Source organism: Schistocerca cancellata, chromosome 7 (genome assembly GCF_023864275.1).
Source record: "Schistocerca cancellata isolate TAMUIC-IGC-003103 chromosome 7, iqSchCanc2.1, whole genome shotgun sequence".
Classification (NCBI taxonomy): Eukaryota; Metazoa; Arthropoda; class Insecta; order Orthoptera; family Acrididae; genus Schistocerca; species Schistocerca cancellata.
In genome coordinates this window covers 109,962,940-109,982,632 of record NC_064632.1, presented here as the reverse complement: position 1 = coordinate 109,982,632, position 19,693 = coordinate 109,962,940, and the positions used below count along the sequence as shown (strand labels likewise).

General features: G+C 45.0%; 1 protein-coding gene across 1 annotated transcript in view; it reads left to right on the top strand.

Moving 5' to 3' along the window:
• Positions 1-2,696: 2,696 nt before the first annotated feature.
• LOC126092658 (polypeptide N-acetylgalactosaminyltransferase 2) overlaps positions 2,697-19,693 on the top strand; it is a 183,719-nt gene continuing 166,722 nt past the window's right edge. The window contains exons 1-2 of the mRNA XM_049908379.1: positions 2,697-2,763; positions 2,845-3,034. Of these exons, the coding sequence (XP_049764336.1) occupies positions 2,697-2,763; positions 2,845-3,034 (257 nt within the window). The remainder of the gene's footprint in view (positions 2,764-2,844; positions 3,035-19,693) is intronic.

Sequence of the window (19,693 nt, the reverse complement as noted above, 5' to 3'; positions counted from 1 at the left end):
AAGACGAACTACATAACTCAATTCATCTTCTAAATTTAATTTGAAAGAATTATAACTTTATACCTTTCAGACCTCTGACTACAATTGCGAACATTAACTTTTACTGTGTCTCAGCTGCAACGGAAGTATTTTTTCCTATTAGAAACCTTAGGTGCTCATTTGAGAATATTCAACTTTCTCATCAAGCGCAAGTGCTGCCAACTGTTGGGCATCAGTATGAAAATGCAGTAGTGCACAGCAGCTCGTGTCCACCAGAATACATGGATGTGGTTGGTTCGCTGTATTCCACTGTGTCACTGAATATTTTTAGTGTTATTTTGCATGATAATTATTGAATGACCGTTCTAATATTTGTTTCAAAAGAGAATATTTCGTAATTAGTTATTTTAGTCCATAAAATGAAGCCATGTATACGTACTATGTTTTGTCAGTGGGTGTATGTTTTTGTATAAATCTTGCATCTGAATCAAAATGTTCACCTAAGAGCATTAGCATACAAAGAAGAATTTTCCTTCCTCCAGAAAAAGAATTCAGGTCTGAAAGGGTTAAGATAACTGTAAATAAAACTAAGACAATGAATTTTCGTGTGTTTTATCCAATATTAATAAAAACTGTAATTGAAGATCAGACTTTCGAAGTATTTCAGCACTTCAGTTACATAACGAGCCGTATTGCTTACAACGTAGATAAAGGACGTAGATATTGAACTGTAGATATATTAGGGTATATGTGACGCTGTAAGCAGATCATTAAAGAATGCACGAAGAGAGAGAAAAATGAAATTTTGTACATGGCTGTACCTGTTTTACTGTGCGACGTGACACCTGGATTATGAAGAGAAAAGATTGTAGTCATGATCAGGAGGCTGAAGTGAATTTTCTACGAGGTGTCAAAGGTTGCACTAAATTGGAGTTGATTCCTAATGAACACGTTAAACAGGAACTGAATATTTTTTTTAGTAAATGACAAAATAGAAAGACATAAACAAAACAGTGAGGAACATCTTGAACGAATGGAAGAAACAAGGATTGCAAAAATGGCCTTACAACACAAACGTAAAGAAAAGAAGGACGTAGGATGGTCAGAACAGTTCGACGGACCTAATCTGTGAAAAGTTAAGAAGAAGAAGAAGAAGATGATGATGAAATTCCTTCCATTTCTGTTTCGCTTCTTGTCTCCATTCTCAACTCGTTTTACATGTGTAGCCCTAAGCATTAGTTCCAGAGAGGATTCTAGGTTCGGTTCGACGAATGGGGAACTGTAGATCAGTATCGCTGAACCTGGTGTGTGATACAGTCAACGAGAGAGTACTTAGCAGTTTCTCCAAACTGGCGACAGTCGTTATATTCCACTGATTGTGAGAAACCTGAACGGCACCTTCTTTGTGAAAGAGGCGCCTTGTTATAAAATGTCGTTCGTCACTTGTTGGCGCCTAATCTGGATGGGAAACCTCTGAGGAACGGAGGCATGTTATTCTTTCTATGTTTCAGGAGAACATCAGAATAATTAAAACACTGAGCGCGGTGACTCATTAGTTAGCACTCAGGACTCGCATTTGGGAGGGCGACGGTTCAAACTCTCGTCCGGCCATCCAGATTAAGGTTATTCGTGATTTCCGTAAAAGGCACAGTCGATTTCCATCCCCATCCTTGACAGCCTCCGTGGTTGTGACCCATCTCTAATGATCTCGATGTCGACGGGACGTTGAGCACAATCTTCCTTCCTTCCTTTCCAATAATTAAAAACTTATCCTGGCAACAGACTGCCATTATCAGTTCCGACGGAAAAACATCAGAAGAAATTAAAATAACGCCAGGAGTAAGAAAGGCCGTGTTCTGTTTGCACAACCACACTATGTGATAAAAAGCATCCGGTAACCCCTCACAACTTGCATTTTTCGTATTAGGTGAATTTTGCTCCCACCTACTGCCAGGTACTCGATATCAGCGACCTCAGTAGTACTATGACAGGCGGGAGGTGAGAAAACTTGGATGTAATGGCCGAGCGGCTGCTCATAAGCCAGACATCACGGCGGTAAATGCCAAACGACGTCTCGTTTGGTGTAAGGAGCGTAAACATTGGACGATTGCACAGTGGAAAAACGTTGTGTGCAGTGACGAATCGGGGTAGCCTACACAATGTGGCGATCCTAAGGCAGGGTGTGGGTATGGCTAATGCCCGGTGAACGTCATCTGCCAGCGTGTGTAGTGCCAAGAGTAAAACTCGGGGGCGATGGTGTTATGGTGTGGCCATTTTCATGGAGAGGGCTTGTGCCCGTTGTTGTTTAGCGAGACACTATCACAGCACAGGCCTACGTTGATGTTTTAAGCACCTTCTTGCTTCCCACTGTTGAAGAGCAATTCGGGGATGGCGATTGCGTTTTTCAACACGATCGAGCACCTGTTCATAATGCACGGCCTGTGGCGGAGTGTTTACATTACAATAACATCCCTGTAATGGATTGGCCTGCACAGAGTCCTGACTTGAATGCTATAGAACACCTTTGGGATGTTTTGGAACGCCGACTTCCTGCCAGGCCTCACCAAACGACACTAATGCCTGTCCTCAGTGCAGCACTCCGTGAAGAATGGGTTGCCTCTCCCCAAGAAACCTTCCAACACCTGATTGATGTGCTTATGAATAACTCTGTATATTGGATATCTTTTGATTCACACACGCGCACAGAGCGCTAGCTGATGGTGGGGTGGTTGATGTTGCAGCAGCAGCTGCCGGAGGAGAACCGCGCGCTGCGACTCAAGGACGGCGGCACGGTGGCGGTGGCGCCACAGGCGGCGGCTGCGGCGGTGGCGGCGGCAGCGGCCGCTGCGGCTGCGGCGGCGGCAGCGGCGGCGGCCAGCACGCGCGCCGCGCCCACGGACTCGCGGCTGGCCTGGGGCTACTTCGACGAGCGCGCCTACGTCCAGAAGGGCGCCCTGCGGCCCGGCGAGGACCCCTACGCCCGCAACAGGTTCAACCAGCAGGCCAGCGACCGCCTGCCCAGCAACCGCGACATCCCCGACGAGCGGAGCCCTCAGTGAGTACTCGTGCGGCTCTTTCGTGCACCTGTCACTGTCTGACACAATAGTGAAGCGTCCAATAGACGTGTTCGGATGTCATTGTAAATTCTTGCACATACGTACTATCGGCGGGTGTGTAACTGATTAGAGATTCTTTGTGACAGGTAGAACGGCCGCCAAAGCGCGTTAGTGTTGACCCTCGTTACTAGGCCTGTTAGACTATACATTGCGATGACAAAAGTCATGAAACAGCGATATGCATATGTAGAGATGGTGGTGGTACCGCGTACACAAGATATAAAAGGGCAGGGCATTGGCGCGGCTGTCATTTGTACTCACGTGTTTCATGTGAAAAGGCTTCCGACGTTTGGACTTAATGAACTTTGAACGCAGATTGGTATTTGGAACTAAACGCATGGGACATTCCATTTCGGAATTCGCTAGGGCAGGCTGTTCCAACCGAGCTCCAGGGAGCCGGAGCGCTCCGGAGCGCTCACTGCGGCAGCTCGGAGCCGGCGTGGAGGGGGAAAGCGAACTCACTGCCCCCTGGCCGCATGCAGCCGCAACTGACGCAATAATCCGTGTTCAATGACAGCTATGACTAGCCGCGGGAGCCCTGTACCTCTATTGGAGGATACCTTTCTGTTCATTGAGAGGGGTGGTCGTACGCAGTGTCTTGTTTGCCATAAAGTATTAAATTCTGCGAAGAGGTAAAATATACAACGACATTATACACGTCTTCAAGTAGCGCACTACGATCAGGTAGAAGGCGTTGCACGCAGAGAACTGGTAGCCAGGCTTAAGAACGACATACCAGGAGACCTAAGTCTAAAAACGGTTTCGTAATACGGAGGGTATCAAAACGTGCAACATAGTTCGTGTTCTGTAATGCGTTTATAATTTTCAGGCGAATGAGAGTAGAGAAAACACTACTGAATGTGCCATTCGAGTAAGCTACAGGGTCGCTCACATCACTGCGAGGTCGCTGCAGGAAAAAGGCGGAGAGCTTTGTTGCATTTTCGCTAGCGCTTGACGAAAGCCGACATATCGGACTGTGCTCAGCTTGCAGTCTTTGTACGTGATGTCGACATGGAGCTGCAAGTAAATGATGAACTCTTGGATGTGGTACCATCCGATTACAGCGCGACAGGACGTGACATTTTTAAAGCTGTTTGTGAATCAGTGGACAATATGAATTTGCCGTGGGATAAGCTCCATTCTGTAGCGAGAGACGGTGCACCAAAAATGATCGGGCGTCACCCAGGTTTTGCTTCTCGTTTGAAAAATAAACTCGGGGACGAACTCGGGAAAGACATTTTGACTCTTCATTGTTTTATTCACCAAGAGACACTGTGTGCTGAAACAGTAGAGCCTGGTGGCGTAATGAAAGATGTCGTGAAGTGTATGAATTCTGTGCGGCGTCAAAGTATGAATCATCGCCAATTCAAAGGATTCCTGAAAGATATGGAAGCGGAGTATGGGGATATACCTTACCACAGTACAGTTCGTTAGCTGAGTCGGGGAAAAGTTCTTGATGTTTTCTTTGCCATTTGTGAGGAAGTATCCCTTTTTCTGGAAATGAAAGGCAAAGAAATGCGTTGTCTGGAAGGTATAAAATGGATATCAGACCTGGCGTTCCTAGCTGACATAACTATGCATCTCAGTAATTCAAATCTGTCATTGCAGGGCAAAGGGCAGCTAATCGTTGACATGCACGACCAGATCAAAGCGTTCATGGAAAAGTTACGTTTATTTGAGAGGCAGATGAGTAATGGACATTTAACGTTCTTCAATCGTCTTGCTTCTTTAAAACTACCTGAAGGTACTACTTTCGGCGATTACCAAGCAAAGTTAAAGCAGCTCATCACGTCGATTGAAACACGATTCCGAGACCTCACTAGTTTGGAAATGGAACTTAAGGTGTTCAGCACTCCTTTTTCAGTTTCTCCCGATGACTTGTCATCGTCACTTCAATTGGAGATTATTGATTTGCAAAATTCAACTTTGTTGAAAGAGAGGTACTGCAACACGTTGAATTTGTCACGATGGTATCGTACATTACAGCAAAAACCATTTCCCAAGCTTCACAACAATGCCGCTCAGATCATGTGCATGTTTGGATGTATGTATTGTTGTGAGCTGCTTTTCTCAGCAATGAAGAGTAAAAAGTAAGGAACAATCGTTTCTTCAGGATGCAACAATGAAGGCCATCCTCAGCATTAACGCTGCCAACACTTTGACGCCTGATATTTCCGATCTTGTAATGAAAAGAAAATGTCAAGCTAGTGAGGCCCAATAAATGTAGTATGCAATTTCTTGTAAAACAGTTGTTTCTTATTTATTTCGTGAACATCGTATATATTCTGGTGTAGCAAGTCACAACGTCTTAGCAGCTAAGAGTATGAGGTTGTCGACCTTGTAAGACGCAGCTAGCACATCAGAACGCTTGCCTTGCCGCCTGCCCCAGCCAGCCGTGCCACGTGCCGGCCCACTTGAATGGTCACAGCGACCGACACGGCTCCCTGGAGCAGGGAGCGCTCCGCGGCTCACGACGGAGCCGACGAGCTGGAACAGCCTACGCTAGGGAATTCAATATTCCGGAATCCACAGTGTCAAAATTGTGCCGAGAACACCAGATTTTAGGCATTACCTCTCACCACGGACAAATCAATGACCGACGGCCTTCACTTAATGATCGAGTGCAGCGGCTGTAGAGTTGTCAGTTCTAACGAACCAGCAACACTGCATGAAATAACCGCAGAAATTAATGTGGGATGTATACTGTATGTACGACGGAGGTATCCGTTAGGGCAGTGCGTCAAAATTTTATGTTGATAGGCTACGGCAGCAGACGGCGGACGCGAGTGCAATTTGCTAACAGCACGACTTCGTCTGTTGCGCTTCTCCAGAGCTTGTGGACACATCGGTTGAACCCTACGCGACTGGAAAAATGTGGCCTGGTCAGATGAGTCCCGATTTCAGCTGCTAGGAGCTAATGGCTAGATTCGACTGTGGCGCAGACCCCAGGAAGCCGTGGACCGAAGTAGTTAACAATGCACTTTGACAGCTGGTGGTGCACCATAATGGTGTGGGCTGCGTTTACATGGAATGGACTGAGTCCTTTGGTACAGCCGAGCCGGTCATTGACTCGAAATGATCCTTAGGCTACTTGGAGACCATTTGCAGCATTTCATGGACTTCATGTTCCCAAACAACGATGGAATATTTGTGGATGAGAGTGTGCCAAATCACCAGCGCACCGTTGTTCGCGGCTGGCTTGAAGAATATTCTGTACCATTCGAGTGAATGATTTGATCACCCAGAGCGCCCGACATGTGTTCTATTGAACGCTTATGGGACATAAGAGAGAAGTCAGTTCATGCACAAAATCCTGCAACTGCAACACTTCCGCAGTTATGGACGGCTCTAGAGGCAGCATGGCTGGAGGGGACTTTCAGCGGCTTGATGAGTCCATGCCACGTCGAGCTGCTGCACTATGCTGGGAAAAAGAGGGTATGGAGGGACAACACGTACACCCATGGCCGAGGGAGGACTCGAACCTCCGGCGAGAGCGGCCGTACGATTAGTGACATCGCGCCTCTAACCGCGCGGCCACTCCGCGCGGCGCAAAAAGAGGTCTGACGCGATAGTAGTCAGCATCCCATTTTTGTCATCTCAGTGTCTAAGGGGCTTTAACAGTGCCAGGTGCTGTGTGAACACGGTGAAGTAGACGGAGATACGGCATACTCATGCGAGACAGCGTTATCAACACGTGCACAGTTTCATAAGTGGCTCATTGTGAGTGTCCATTTGATGACTGGTCGACTGGTGCACTGTTCAGATATGTGGGGCTCTGGGATGTGACAGTGGCCCGATGTTGGGCTGTAGGCAGCTCGTGGTCTCGCGGTCGCGTCCTCGCTTCCCGAGCACGGGGTCTCGGATTCGATTCCGGGCGAGGTCAAGGATTTTCACCTGCCTCAAGATGACTGGGTGTTTGTGCTGTCGTGAACATTTCACCATCATTCATGAATGTGGCAAGATTGGACTGAGCAAAGGTTGGAGTTGAGCGCCCCACAAACCAAACATAGAGGAATTTAAATTCTGCGAGTAGTGGATTAAAACCATTGAAAAAAAAAATTTGTTATGTAATTGTAACTTTTCATTGAGGATGAGGCCTTCGTTCTTAGAAATACCGTACACTTGAAAATCTAAAGCTCTTCGAGTACGTCGAGGGTATGACCTTTCTTTATGTAAAATAGAAATTTCTTCAGTGATTTTCGGTTCGTCACCAGAAATTTACAGATGATCAGCAAAATAGAATGGGGTGCGTTAGTGCCTCTTTTTTCCCAATAAACGTTGTTTGTAACTGACACTAAAAGATCTTTCTCGCGATGTAATTTTACGTAGGCAACGTATGTACCTCATGACAGTTGTCATCTTGGTTAATCTGTTTTTTTTTGTCATACTTAATTTTCTATGTATTATTTTATAGGGTTTTTCAAAATTTTATTCTCATGAAGACACCCTTAGTAAGTGTCGAAACCTAGGCCAATGCATCAAATGGTTATTTGCAACCGTTTGGCTGTATAATCCCTATGTTTGAAAATATATATGTGGTTCCTGAGAAACAACCATGTTTAAAGCTGTCATTCTAGGATGTTTTATGACTCTTCTGGTTATCAACATCTCTGTTCCTTCGAATTTTTTCTTTTGTTTTCCCAGACAAAATTCGTTTTGATTTTTTAACGCAGATAAGTCTTTGTTTTCAAATATTTATTGACTGACGATATATTGTTAAAATAGTAAATGCTGTCCACATTTGTACTCCCGAATATGCGTCAGTGAGTCAAAAAATCGTTCACATACAAAATGAGCCCGCATCTCGTGGTCGTGCGGTAGCGTTCTCGCTTCCCACGCCCGGGTTCCCGGGTTCGATTCCCGGCGGGGTCAGGGATTTTCTCTGCCTCGTGATGGCTGGGTGTTGTGTGCTGTCCTTAGGTTAGTTAGGTTTAAGTAGTTCTAAGTTCTAGGGGACTGATGACCGTAGCAGTTAAGTCCCATAGTGCTCAGAGCCATTTGAACCATTTTTTGAACTAACAAATGAGGGTACTTAACATGGGTTTGCATTAACTTACCCCTGTTTACTTGCTGGGAGATTTACCGAAGGCCTTTTGTTGTACCTCTCAAAAATACAAATTAGAAGGGTCCGAATTGTGTCAGTTTATGATACTAAGATCTGCATTACCAATTTTTCCAATAGTAAAGTAAAATAACCTCAAAAACGTAATCTGTACTTCAGCGCAGTATAAAATTTTGTCATCGCCATACCACAGCGCGCAACCAATGCTACGGGTCACAACGTGACATTGTTTACTTTCTTAAATAATTATTCACGTTTAGCTGATTAGCAACAACTTTTGAAGCACTTTCGCGTTGAGGAACATATTCAGGATCTTTATTTGAGTCATAAGTATCCACATCATCCTCGGTTTTGTACAAATTGTCTCTGAAAAGCACTTGTGTGGCATGAACACTGCACACGTTGCTACCACTGGTAGCTGTGTCTTTTTCACTTACCACTGTTTACATGCACACATCCTGACAAAGTTTTCATTATTGAGAATGTGAAATTAGAAACAGACCTGCCAATGCTTGGCTTATCGTGGAACTATCAACTAATATGAATAAAGTTCATCACTTACCCTCCTTTGCGTGCAATAACTGTTGCTCACCGACTGTCTCTAATCATTGTTTACAGCCGAGGTCTTCATATACTAATATCTGACTCAACTGATCGCTTCTCTATACCAGTCTGGTTTGATTCTAAATAATTCATAGATCGGTCCAGAACACTGGAAACATTCATCGCTGACAACCTCTGACTGGGTCCTTGCAAGTACCTCGGCAATGTATACAAGGAAAAAATATCTTGGGATAATAAACAATTGAGACGTATGAAGACCAAAAAGCCCACAACAAAATAAATCACTCCAATTTCCTCGGAAGCAGTGCGGTTTCTAAAGACTTCATTAAATTGTTTCTTTTCCCAGCTACCGTATCCGCGCTCCAACAAATAACAGCCGCCGAATAACACCATCAGTTTGGGCTACCATCGAAGAACCTTTGCTGCAGCAGAGCTACTGCTATAGTTTGGCGCATCATTGGTGAAATGATGAAAGTCCACTACTGCCAAATGACACTTTGCATCCAAGTCGGCGTGGACCTATCTATCTTCTTCGTTACGCTTGGGATGGCGAGCGACTCGCCAAAAGGCGAGTTCAGAATTAAACATGTAGTCTAGCTAATCAGCTAGGGATCAGTACCCATGATGATGGAGAGTTCTAGCTCCTTTATCGCCCATTGATGTTCAAATTAGTTCAGTTCCCTCCACGCATAATAATATCATACACTGATCAGCCACAACATTACAAGTACCACCTTCTACCGATAGAAATCCGTCGAGGCGATGGCAGCGTCACCTGGCGAGGAATGGCTGCTAGTCAGACACACTCATGGTGCGTGTGTGTCGTCCGCCGCTCGTGGTCTCGCGGTAGCGTTCTCGCTTCCCGAGCACGGGGTCCCGGGTTCGATTCCCGGCGGGGTCAGGGATTTTCACCTGCCTCGAGATGACTGGGTGTTTGTATTGTCCTCATCATTTCATCATCATCCTGGAAAGTGGCGAAATTGGACTGAGTAAAGATTGGGAAATTGTACGGGCGCTGATAACCACGCAGTTGAGCGCCCCACAAACCAAACATCATCATCATCACACTCACGGTGCATGTAGTATCAACGAGCGTGCTGTCCGTGTGCGGAATGGGGAAGCTGCGCGATCTGAGTTTAGCGAAGGCAGATTTTGATGGCCCGGAGGCTATGTACGAGCATTTCGGAAACAGCACGACTTGTCGGATGTTCGACAAGTAGTGTGGTGAATGTCTTGAATACGTGGCAAAACCAAGATGAAACCACATCCAGACATCGTGGGATTGGGCGCCCACCCCTCATCACAGATGTCTGACGTCTTAGGCTGGGCAGACTGGTAAAACAAGATAGGCGGCGAACTGTGGCGGATCTAACGTCAGATTTTAGTGCTGGGCAGAGTACAAGTGTGTCTGGAAACACAGCGCACCGAACACTGCCAACGATGGGGCTCCGCTGGCAACGGCCCATGCTTATGTCAAACTTAACACCACAACATCGGCAACTATGACTGAAATGGGCACGTGACCATCGACCCTGGACATTGGTGAAGTGGCAGAGCTTTGCACTCTCTGATGGATACAGATACACTGCTGGCCATTAAAATTGCTACACCACGAAGATGACGTGCTACAGACGCGAAATTTAACCGACAGGAAGATGATGCTGTGATATGCAAATGATTAGCTTTTCAGAGCATTCACACAAGGTTGGCGCCGGTGGCGACACCTACAATGTGCTGACACGAGGAAAGTTTCCAACCGATTTCTCATACACAAACAGCAGTTGACCGGCATTGCCTAGTGAAACGTTGTTGTGATGCCTCGTGTAAGGAGGAGAAATGCGTACCATCACGTTTCCGACTTTGATAAAGGTCGGATTGTAGCCTATCGCGATTGCGGTTTATCGTATCGCGACATTGCTACTCGCGTTGATCGAGATCCAATGACTGTTAGCAGAATATGGAATCGGTGGGTTGAGGAGGGTAATACGGAACGCCGTGCTGGATCCCTCGTATCACTAGCAGTCGAGATGACAGGCATCTTATCCGCATGGCTGTAACGAATCGTGCAGCCACGTCTCGATCCCTGAGTCAACAGATGGGGACGTTTGCAAGACAACAACCATCTGCACGAACAGTTCGACGAAGTTTGCAGCAGCAGGGTCTATCAGCTCAGACACCATGGCTGCGGTTACCCTTGACGCCGCATCACTGAGAGGAGCGCCTGCGATGGTGTGCTCAACGGCGAACCTGGGTGCACGAATGGCAAAACGTCATTTTTCGGATGAATCCAGGTTCTGTTTACAGCATCATGATGGTCGCATCCGCGTTTGGCGACATCGCGGTGAACGCAGATTGGAAGCGTGTAATTGTCATCTCCATACTGGCGTATCGCCCGGCGTGATGGTATGGGGTGCCATTGGTTACACGTCTCGGTCATCTCTTGTTCTCATTGACGGCACTTTGAACAGTGAACGTTACATTTCAGATGTGTTACGACCCGTGGCTCTACCCTTCATTCGATCCCTGCGAAACCCTACATTTCAGCAGGATAATGCACGACCGCATGTTGCAGGTCGTGTACTGGCCTTTATGGATACAGAAAATGTTAGACTGCTGCCCTGGCCAGCAAATTCTCCAGATCTCTCACCAATTGAAAGTGTCTGGGCAATGGTGGCAAGCAACTGGTTCGTAACAATACGCCTGTCACTACTCTTGATGAACTGTGATATCGTAGTTGAAGCTGCATGGGCAGCTGTACCTGTAGACGCCATCCAAGCTCTGTTTGACTCAATGCCCAGGCGTATCAAGGCCATTATTACCGCCAGAGGAGGCTGTTCTGTGTACTGATTTCTCAGGATCTATGCACCCAAATTGCGTGAAAATGTAATCACATGTCAGTTCTAGTATAATATACACTCCTGGAAATTGAAATAAGAACACCGTGAATTCATTGTCCCGGGAAGGGGAAACTTTATTGACACATTCCTGGGGTCAGATACATCACATGATCACACTGACAGAACCACAGGCACATAGACACAGGCAACAGAGCATGCACAATGTCGGCACTAGTACAGTGTATATCCACCTTTCGCAGCAATGCAGGCTGCTATTCTCCCATGGAGACGATCGTAGAGATGCTGGATGTAGTCCTGTGGAACGGCTTGCCATGCCATTTCCACCTGGCGCCTCAGTTGGACCAGCGTTCGTGCTGCACGTGCAGACCGCGTGAGACGACGCTTCATCCAGTCCCAAAGATGCTCAATGGGGGACAGATCCGGAGATCTTGCTGGCCAGGGTAGTTGACTTACACCTTCTAGAGCACGTTGGGTGGCACGGGATACATGCGGACGTGCATTGTCCTGTTGGAACAGCAAGTTCCCTTGCCGGTCTAGGAATGGTAGAACGATGGGTTCGATGACGGTTTGGATGTACCGTGCACTATTCAGTGTCCCCTCGACGATCACCAGTGGTGTACGGCCAGTGTAGGAGATCGCTCCCCACACCATGATGCCGGGTGTTGGCCCTGTGTGCCTCGGTCGTATGCAGTCCTGATTGTGGCGCTCACCTGCACGGCGCCAAACACGCATACGACCATCATTGGCACCAAGGCAGAAGCGACTCTCATCGCTGAAGACGACACGTCTCCATTCGTCCCTCCATTCACGCCTGTCGCGACACCACTGGAGGCGGGCTGCACGATGTTGGGGCGTGAGCGGAAGACGGCCTAACGGTGTGCGGGACCGTAGCTCAGCTTCATGGAGACGGTTGCGAATGGTCCTCGCCGATACCCCAGGAGCAACAGTGTCCCTAATTTGCTGGGAAGTGGCGGTGCGGTCCCCTACGGCACTGCGTAGGATCCTACGGTCTTGGCGTGCATCCGTGCGTCGCTGCGGTCCGGTCCCAGGTCGACGGGCACGTGCACCTTCCGCCGACCACTGGCGACAACATCGATGTACTGTGGAGACCTCACGCCCCACGTGTTGAGCAATTCGGCGGTACGTCCACCCGGCCTCCCGCATGCCCACTATACGCCCTCGCTCAAAGTCCGTCAACTGCACATACGGTTCACGTCCACGCTGTCGCGGCATGCTACCAGTGTTAAAGACTGCGATGGAGCACCGTATGCCACGGCAAACTGGCTGACACTGACGGCGACGGTGCACAAATGCTGCGCAGCTAGCGCCATTCGACGGCCAACACCGCGGTTCCTGGTGTGTCCGCTGTGCCGTGCGTGTGATCATTGCTTGTACAGCCCTCTCGCAGTGTCCGGAGCAAGTATGGTGGGTCTGACACACCGGTGTCAATGTGTTCTTTTTTCCATTTCCAGGAGTGTATTTGTCCAATGAACACCCTTTTATCATCTGCAATTCTTCTTGGTGTTGCAATTTCAATGGCCAGTGGTGTACCTTCTACATCATGCCGATGGCAGGGCGCGAATCCGTCGTCTTCCGGTGAAACAGCTGCTTGACACCTATACTGCGGAAAGAAGGCACGCGCCGCGGCGGCCCCATTATGCACCGGGGAACTTTCACGTGGGAAATCTGGGGTCCAGTGGAGCTTGTACAAAATACGATGACAGTCGAGGAGAATCTTACACTGGGTGCATCCTTTCACGATGATCATGTTTCCCGACGGCGATGGCATTTTTCAACAATGTAATCTACCATCTCACAAGGCCAGGAGGGTGATGGAGTGGTTCGAGGAACACAGTGGCGAGTTCCAATCGATGTGCTGGCCCCCAGACTCGCCAAATCTGAGCCTGATCGAACATATCTGGGATGTGGTTGAACGTGGCATTAGACCCCATGCCCTCCTCCACTGAATTTACGGGAGTTAGTTGACTTGTGTGTGCAGATGTGGTGTCCACTCCCTCCAGCTTCGTAACAAGGCCTTATTGCTTCCATGACACAACGCATTGTCGCTGTTATTCGTGCCAAATACCGGCTACTAGGTAGGTGGTCATAATGTTCTGGCTGATCAGTGTATATTCCCATATATTTGCATAAAAGCGATGTGAGGTTAGCGGTCACGGTTGCACTTACATAAGTGACCTGTCCTACATCTACAGCTGGATCTATTCTCCGCGAGCCACTTTACGTTGCGTGGCGGAGCATACTTGCTGTACCTGTGACTCTTCTTTCTTTCCCTGTACCACTCGTGAATAGCGCGTCCGTTTGAGTTCCAGTTTCTCTGATTTTTCACGTTGTGCTCATTTCCTGAGCCGTGTGTGGGAGGAAGTAATATTTTGCCCGACTCGTCTTGAAGCACCCGTTTTTGGTATTTCAAGGGAAAACCTCTCCGTGATGCTCAATCCGTCTCTTCTACCGTCTTCCACTTGAGTTTCTTGAGCATATTCGTCAAGCTCTTGCATGGATTCGACTTTTGGTTGCTGGCCACCTTAGTGGACCATGAAAAATACGAATGAAAGTATCAGGTAAACCCTATTAACATTCGCGAGATTAAACGTACTGTGAACCCAAAGATACTAAGTTCCTTGTCACAGTTACTGGCACCAAAAATAAATGCAAAGAAAAAAAATAGTACAAGCAGTGTCCAATAAGAAAATAGTTTTCCACGCCAGATTCCACTGTAGAATACTCGATCATAAAAGTGAATCTCCGATCTCCATCAAGATGACGTTGGAGTGACTGTTTGAAGCCCCCTACTTTGGAATCTCTTACGAGAATCTCTTTCAGTCTCGTGCTAGTCTCTCGATTAATTTATCTTAATGTCACTTTCATTTCTGTGTTCGAGTGATCTAGTTCAAATGGTTCAAATGGCTCTGAGCACTGTGGGACTTAACTTCTGTGGTCATCAGTCCCCTAGAACTTAGAACTACTTAAACCTAACTAACCTAAGGACATCACACACATCCATGCCCGAGGCAGGATTCGAACCTGCGACCGTAGCAGTCCCGCGGTTCCGGACTGCGCGCCTAGAACCACTAGACCACCGCGGCCGGCAGTGATCTAGTCCCATCTGGTGTATGAAATTGTTTTCTTTTTTTGACACTGCTAGCCCTACTCTTTAGGGATCGCTAGCTGTAAAGAAATGCATCAATTTGGTATGCTGCTTGATACTTCATTTCATTATATAAACTTATTTAGGCTTTATTAATCTGATCAGTACATCTGCAAACAATCGTACATATTTGTAATTTGTAAAGGTTCCTTACATTTGATGTTTTACTGACGTCCTGAAGTTGCAGACGAACATATGTCTACTTTGAGTTGTTGTGGGTCGTGTATCCACGGAAACGTCGTTGATGTGTGTGTAGTCTCTGGCGGTATGGTTACCTATACAGGGATAACGGATAACCAAAACACCAGAGTTTACAAACACATCAATCACAGTTCCATAGGTAAAGGATCCACAACAAAATAAATATCTGTGAGGAAACAATTACCTGTCAAACTTGAATTTGTACAGCTGTCAGATAGTAAAAAGAAAAAAAAGAAAATATACGGCAACAGCAAATTCTGTAACAACTTCAAAACATTTCTGGAAAAATATATATTACATCCACCAACTACAGAAAGCAGTAATGGCTTGCTCAAAGATGGCGTATGTCCATCTACAACGTCAGGACGTGAGTACGACATCAAATATAAAAGACCTTCATAAATTATGTATTATGTAAATTATAAATAAATTCCATTGCTTGGAGACGTACTGATGAAGGTAATAAAGCCGAAATAAGGTTATATACTGAAATAAACTATAAAGCAGCATACTGTCTTCCATTTCTCTGCATAATGTTTTGGTGTGACATAATATATATTAATGATATGGTTTAAATTACAAATGTTAATGTGGTTTAAGTGCATAATTGTGTTCCGATACTTTATTCTTGTTGTTGCACAGTTCTTTTATTACGTCCAGCGGTCGAATCGAGTAAGGAGGAGTGAATCAATAAAGAAATATTTGCGAGCAACACGGCACCATTCTGTTCTATAAAAATCTAACACTCTTGACCAAAGTTGCTGAACTAACGATCTGAAAAACTGGTACGACGTCACAGGTAGTCCACATGAATACCTTGTCTATTGAAAGCATTCGCAAGTTTCACACTCTGATCTACTTTGACTAAACTTCCCACTCTCCCCCTTGTCTCTTCCAGTTCCCTGCTCCCGAGATTTTTACGAAAATCTATTTGTGACTCGTGCCTGCCGCATCGACCACAGCGGTGTGCCGCCAGGAAATTAGAGGACATATAATTCTATTCTTTTCTTTGCTTTTCTGAAATCCATACTGAATAATTTCATCTCCGACAACTGATTGACATCGTCATGAAAAGATACGCTACAAACCGGTAGACTTCATTTGGCTTCGAAGTTTGAATTTTTCCGGTAAACTGAGTCACCCATTAAATGAACTGGATCTCTTAGGGGAAAAGGGGAGGGCTTACCACCCCGAATCCGTTCACATCTATTAGAACTGTATCGTATTGAAACCAGTCTTCGGGTGATGTGGCCTGCAGAGAAGGTTTTGTGTGATTTCCTTGAACTGGCTCCAGACAAATACCGATTTCGTTCTACATCCTTTCGTAATCCGAGCTTGTGCTCCGTCTATATGACTACCCTGTCCATGGGGCATTGATCTCCAATCTTCCTTCCCTCTTTGTCTTTATTTAAATTGTCTTGAGGAATTACTTCAAATTCCCTTTGCGTGCAGCAGACTGGATTCTCATCAGTTCTTAGCAGCAGTGTAAACACACGGAAGGCACGTGACCGACCGGTTTTGGGTGTGTGCCATCCGCACGGATCTTCCGGCAGGCGGCGCTTTCGCTGCGACCTTGGAGCCGAGGTCAGCGTAGGAGGAAACGCGACCTTGACCGCCGCATCCTCTTCGTCGACCTCTCACCGGCTTGGCGACGGAGGCTGTTTGTCGCTTCTGCCGTTGTAATTCTGTGTGATGCACACGGAATTAAGGCGGCAGGAAGACGCACTCGAGCGAGGAAAGCTCTCACAAAAAGGCGGGAAAAAGCAGTGTCTCAGTATATTAAATTTTGGCCTAGAAACGACAGAATATTGTGCAGAAATGAAATGTGAAGACTAGAAGACGTAAAAGTGCACTAATTTTAATCGTTATGCTGCAGTTGTCTTTTAGAAATGTCGCAGGTAGTTTAAAATCCCCAAGGTATTTTGGATGAAACAAATATTATTTGATTTACGTGGAAAACAATAGTAGATAGGCTGGTAGTAGATGTAGGAAGATATAGGAGACTATTTAATTTAACAGTGTCCTTGCTGGCAGCTTTTTGTTTAAAGAACACATAGCTAGGAACCGAATAACGCGTAATGATGGTATCTGTTAAAGCGGTTCAGACGTCCCGTTTTCCAGCAATTTTCTTAATTACGGTCTATCTTTATGACCTGTTCGCCGTAATTCTTCTTCATACTTTTTGAATAAAACCATCCTCTGCTTCAGCTTATAGTAACAACTGCAACTTAAAGTAAATGATAAACGTTAAACATTTTTATATAATGTCATTTAATGGTCTAGATCAAATATTTTAACAGTCATTTCATTACTACCTTCGGCTGAGCAATGAGCCATGTTTAACTCAGTTAATAACATTAGTGCAATGTCTAATTGTAGGGTTGGATGAAGACACATTGTCATCAACAAAGTAAGTAAGTTCAAAGTAAGCATTTCGGGGTCATATACAACTATTAGATAAAAAGCGAAGAATATATTACAAAGGATCCTTTATAATGTTTCAGCTGCTTCTTATGTAAGAGGCAGTCGAAATTCAAATGTTCAAATGTGAGTGAAATCTTATGGGACTCAACTGCTAAGGTCATCAGTCCCTAAACTTACACACTACTTAACCTAAATTATCCTAAGGACAAACACACACACCCGTGCCCGAGGGAGGACTCGAACCTCCGCCGGGACCAGCAGCAGTCGAAATTATATGCCTTGTCTTAATAATGTACTATAATTTGATATAAAAATAAATAAGTAGTTGTGGAGGCGTCAGGATGGTGTAGCGGAGTAAATAATTGGTCGCTCCCAGGTATGTAATATACAAGACATTCTTCTTCATGCAGTGATACAAAGGATAAGCTATTAAAATGGAAGTTTAAAGATATCGTCACTGCTATGAATGCATAATTACTCGTTATACAAGTTGCGAAGTGCGTAACTGCACTGAAGTCACGCGCTTTAATAACGGACTGCCATTACTTCGAGCCAGTCTCAATAGCTTCAGCATACAGCATGCGACCTCAATGGCCGTTTGAGTTATCAAACGTCCGGTAAGACATGTGATGACAGTTAAAACATATATCCATGAAGATGCCGTTCGAGATATCTCAGAAAATGTCAAGATTAAAATCGTGTTTCACAGGTTAAAGATAATCTTGGGAAAAAAAAGGACAGAAATGCAGGGCATGGTCGAATGAGCTGAAAATACAGTAAAGACAGCAATGATATCTGATTACAGTTTCGTCAACTGAAACATCGCAAAAGGTTAAATGCTATTTTTATCTAGAAATGTTTTTCCAAATTAATTTCCGACCCATTTAACTGCACTGATTGGCTGGCGGAGGTGTGAGGTGGATGCGGGGAAAGGGAGACGGGGAGTTAGGGTGAATGAAAGTGTATTTGCTCCTTATCTGACATTCCGTGAGAGTACACTTTCTCATTCACTTTAAACTTGGACACTTCATTTTTGCAGCAGAATACCGTTTAAAAAATAATTACCTTATAAAAACTTAATGAAATGGATTTCCCGGTATTATGGAGCTATAAAAGAGAGCAGTCTTTTCCATTAAACATGGCGTGCCATATGAAGTATATGAAGTAAAGCAAGACACAGTTTAAATTTTAAAATGATACAGCTGTTTGTACATTCTTGAGCACATAATAAAGTTTTTAAATTATAAATTATCACCTGCTGCGATCTTCTAAGTCATCGATTGTGTCAATCATTATATTCTGTTAGATAAATTAAGTTTTTATGGAATACTTAGTTCAGTACATGCCTGGTTTAATTGTTATTTCGAAAGTGGACGGCCTAGACTCTTCGAATAACACAAGCAGGGACGTCACATTTGCCACTTGGAAAGAAATTGGAATGAAAGTTCGACAGGGTTAGATTTTTAGCCTACTACTGTTTTAGCTTTATGTTAATGACCTATCATTTTGTTTGAATGAAGAGGCAGAAGAGGCAGATCAGTCCTGTATGCAACCTTATGAAACCGAGCAAAGAAGAATCAAAACCTGCAAAGAAACATCAAAAGGGAAAGTACTAAATGATGTTCTTATGAAAGTTGCTGACTGGTTTTAGAGAAAATTGCTAGCTTCATATTTAGAAACAATACAACGCGTCCAGTTTTGTACTTTCAAAAATATCTCACCTCGCATTAACTTTGATTAGGCTAGCTTCGACTTGAAAATTGTTATTAACAGTCCATCCGTGTTTGAGAGTGACAGAGACATTCACGCTGTGGAAGTAAAAGTGATCTTTGTTACCTTTTAACGATTCTAACTCTGATACAGTAGGGGCTGAAATGTGAAGCTATTGAACTCACCAACCTACTATCCATGGAAAGAAAATATAGCTTAAAGGTACTTCTATTGACAACACTTGGTATACCATAGAGGAATTCTTGACTAGAAATAATTAATACAGAAAAAAACCTGTAAATGGCCAGAATGTAGCCATATAAATATTTTTTAATTTTTATGTGTTATACGTGGTGAATCACCTAAATCTTGCGGAAATGGAAAGTCTTATTGATGTATGTTTTTCACGGAATGGACTGATAGTCAGGCGCTCGTATTGTTAGCTAATAAACAGATTGTAATAATACTTAGAAAGTGTTTTTTGGTGCAAACATACAGTTTTTTAAGTGGAACATTAAGAGGCTAAAAGCAGGATAAGTTATAATGTTGGTGGTTTTGTTGCAGGATTCTAGTGTAAGTCGTTTACATATCGCATTTCGAAAAGTTTCCACAC